The 2,500-nt window shown below is 45.5% G+C and overlaps 1 protein-coding gene across 1 annotated transcript in view; it reads right to left on the bottom strand.

Moving 5' to 3' along the window:
• ccdc80 (coiled-coil domain containing 80) overlaps positions 1-2,500 on the bottom strand; it is a 19,151-nt gene that overhangs the window by 6,162 nt on the left and 10,489 nt on the right. The window contains 2 exon segments of the mRNA XM_042066046.1: positions 351-454; positions 956-1,107. Of these exon segments, the coding sequence (XP_041921980.1) occupies positions 351-454; positions 956-1,107 (256 nt within the window).

Below are 2,500 nucleotides of genomic sequence, written 5' to 3'. Positions count from 1 at the left end.
GTTAAGAACCAAACCAGATTTTGTTCAAATCTACACACCTATGGCTACTGAAAAATATAAGGTTCATTTAGCAAATGTTATTTTGAAGTGGTAAAAAACATTGTTGTTTTAGAATTTCTGAACAAAAGTGGTGATAATTGGGGGTGTTACGATACCACATTTGTTGTGTTTCAGTTTTGTGTTGTGATTGGTGAACTGTGTAGGGTGCGCTCTTTAATCTGGTTGTGATTGGTGGAGTGACACAATGACCTTACTACCACATTTGTTGTGTTTCAGTTTTGTGCTGTGATTGGTGAACTGTGTAGACTGCGCTCTTTATCTGTGATTGGTGGAGTGTGTGCTCTGCTCACCCAGGTTGCAGGCTTGGCTGGTCAGTGCATACAGCTGCTGCTGGTAGGCCCATTCCTCATCGTTAGGAGCCGATATGACAAAGAGCCTCCGCCGCCACCGGAACCTGCAGACACACAGGCCGAGCGTGTGTGGGTCACCACAGAAATGTACTGAAATTCACATCGACCCTGCTAACCTTCTCGTAAGTTTGAGCAGTTTATTGCATTTAATAAATAACTGAGTAATAGGCACAGTGCTGAGATCCAGTTTTGGGTTAAATGGAAGTTTTATTGAATCACCGGGAAATTCTGTTTTTGACATTTTACAGGGGGAAGAAAATGGATTTGATTAATCCAAGTCCCAGACGAAGGCCCCAGCTGTTGGATGAGCGTGTGCATTATGATCCCCCAGCCACTTGCCGTGCCAAACAAAAGCTATAAAACGCCTTTAACAGGCATCATAACAATGAATAAGAGCAATATAACAGATGTATGAGGAATTAGAAAAATAAAATTAGGTGATGGATCATAAATTTGGGTTGTGTGGATGTGCCCCCCCCCCCACCCCCCCCCACCCCCCCCGTTTTTTTAACATATGCTTTCAGTGCAACACATCTCTCTTGTACCTTGAAAGGAAGTTCTCCAATGATCTGGGTTTGTCCTCTTTCTTGCACACCACTCCATCGCGCTTCTGCTGCTCCATCTCACGGACCCGTGAGGCGAACGTGTCCAAGTAGTCAAACACTGCCTTCATGGCAATGGGCACTTCGTAGAATTGCTGGAAGGACAAGTTATGTGAACGTCAAGAGACTATGAGCACTATCAGCAACTATGTCATCCGAGCTTGGTTTCTACACACTGTGTAAAATAAATAAACAAACCCTGGACCGGGCCGAAACCTTATGCTATGTGTGACTTGGTTGCTGCCTTGCCAAGGCTAGTCACAAGAATGCTAAACATCTTCTTTTTTTTTCTGGCTCGCACAGAAACCTCAACAAACATGGCACTTCAGTAAAGTTTCCAAAGCAACTGCAGTCGGCCGTCTGAGTTGCTCTGAGTTCCTGGAGCATTCCTCTGGTCTACAGCGTGACTCTGAATCAGGCCTTTATGAGATACTAAGGCCCATTAGAGCAGTGGATGAATGCTCAGACACTGTAAAAAGCTATGGTCAGACCGCCGGACAATGTTTTGGACTGTGAGTGGATGGATTTCCAGCTAAGAGAGGAGGAGAGACATGGAGAGATAAGGAGAGAGAGAGAGAGAGAGAGAGAGAACAACAGAAAGAGAGATAGATGTGCAGACGTGGGATGGGGTCAGCTTGTCACCCACAAATCATCAAAGGTCTATCTGACATGTTCACAAATGAGTTTCTCTCACCAAATAATAATATGAAATAATTCCAAACAATAATATTGAATTATATTATTTAGGAAAAAAAATTCAATAAAATGAAATTATATGTAATCAAATTTCATATGGTGGCTATTCGATTTTCAGTCGCTTTTTGCTTCAAAAGTCAAATAGGTAGACCTTGTTAAATTTAGGGTGACAAGATGTATCAAAAGCAAGAGACATAAAGAGAGAAAGAGCCCATGAGAGTGATACAGAGAGAGAGGGAGGGAGAAAGAGAGAGAGAGAGAGAGAGAGGGAGGAAGGCAGAGAGATTGTGGGAAAGAGAGGGAAGCAGGGATAGAGGGAAGGAAAAAGGGAGAGAGAGTAGCTGGTCTGAACTGGGCCCTTGGTGAGTTTTAATAGACTTTACTCTCTGTCCTGTGCGGAGTGGGGAGCACACAGTGGCCTCTTTGTTTACACCATCTGTCTGCAAACAGGGCCTGGCCTGGTCTCACTTCTGCCGCTCTCATCAGAACACCACGCCATTTCCCTCGCCAGCCAGCGCCCACGAGCACCAAGCGGGCTGCCGCCCTCATCACCCCCGCTGTCGGAGAACGCGGGCGGAAATGGGTGTGTAAAACCCACGGGTTTGTGCTGGGTCTCTTCTTGCTGCCTTCACTCATTATCTCTCCCTCTCTCTCTCTCTCTCTCTCTCTCTCTCTCTCTAGCTCTTCCTCTCCCTCCATCTCTCTCTCTCTCTCTCTCTAGCTATTCCTCTCTCTCCCTCTCTCTCTCTAGCTCTTTCTCTCCCTCAGCTGGGACTAGAGCTTGTTAGGTCT

The sequence above is a fragment of the Alosa sapidissima genome, chromosome 2 (assembly GCF_018492685.1).
Source record: "Alosa sapidissima isolate fAloSap1 chromosome 2, fAloSap1.pri, whole genome shotgun sequence".
NCBI classification, from domain to species: domain Eukaryota; kingdom Metazoa; phylum Chordata; class Actinopteri; order Clupeiformes; family Clupeidae; genus Alosa; species Alosa sapidissima.
Note: the sequence above shows the minus strand (reverse complement) of the source record. Positions and strands in the feature narration are given on the sequence as shown.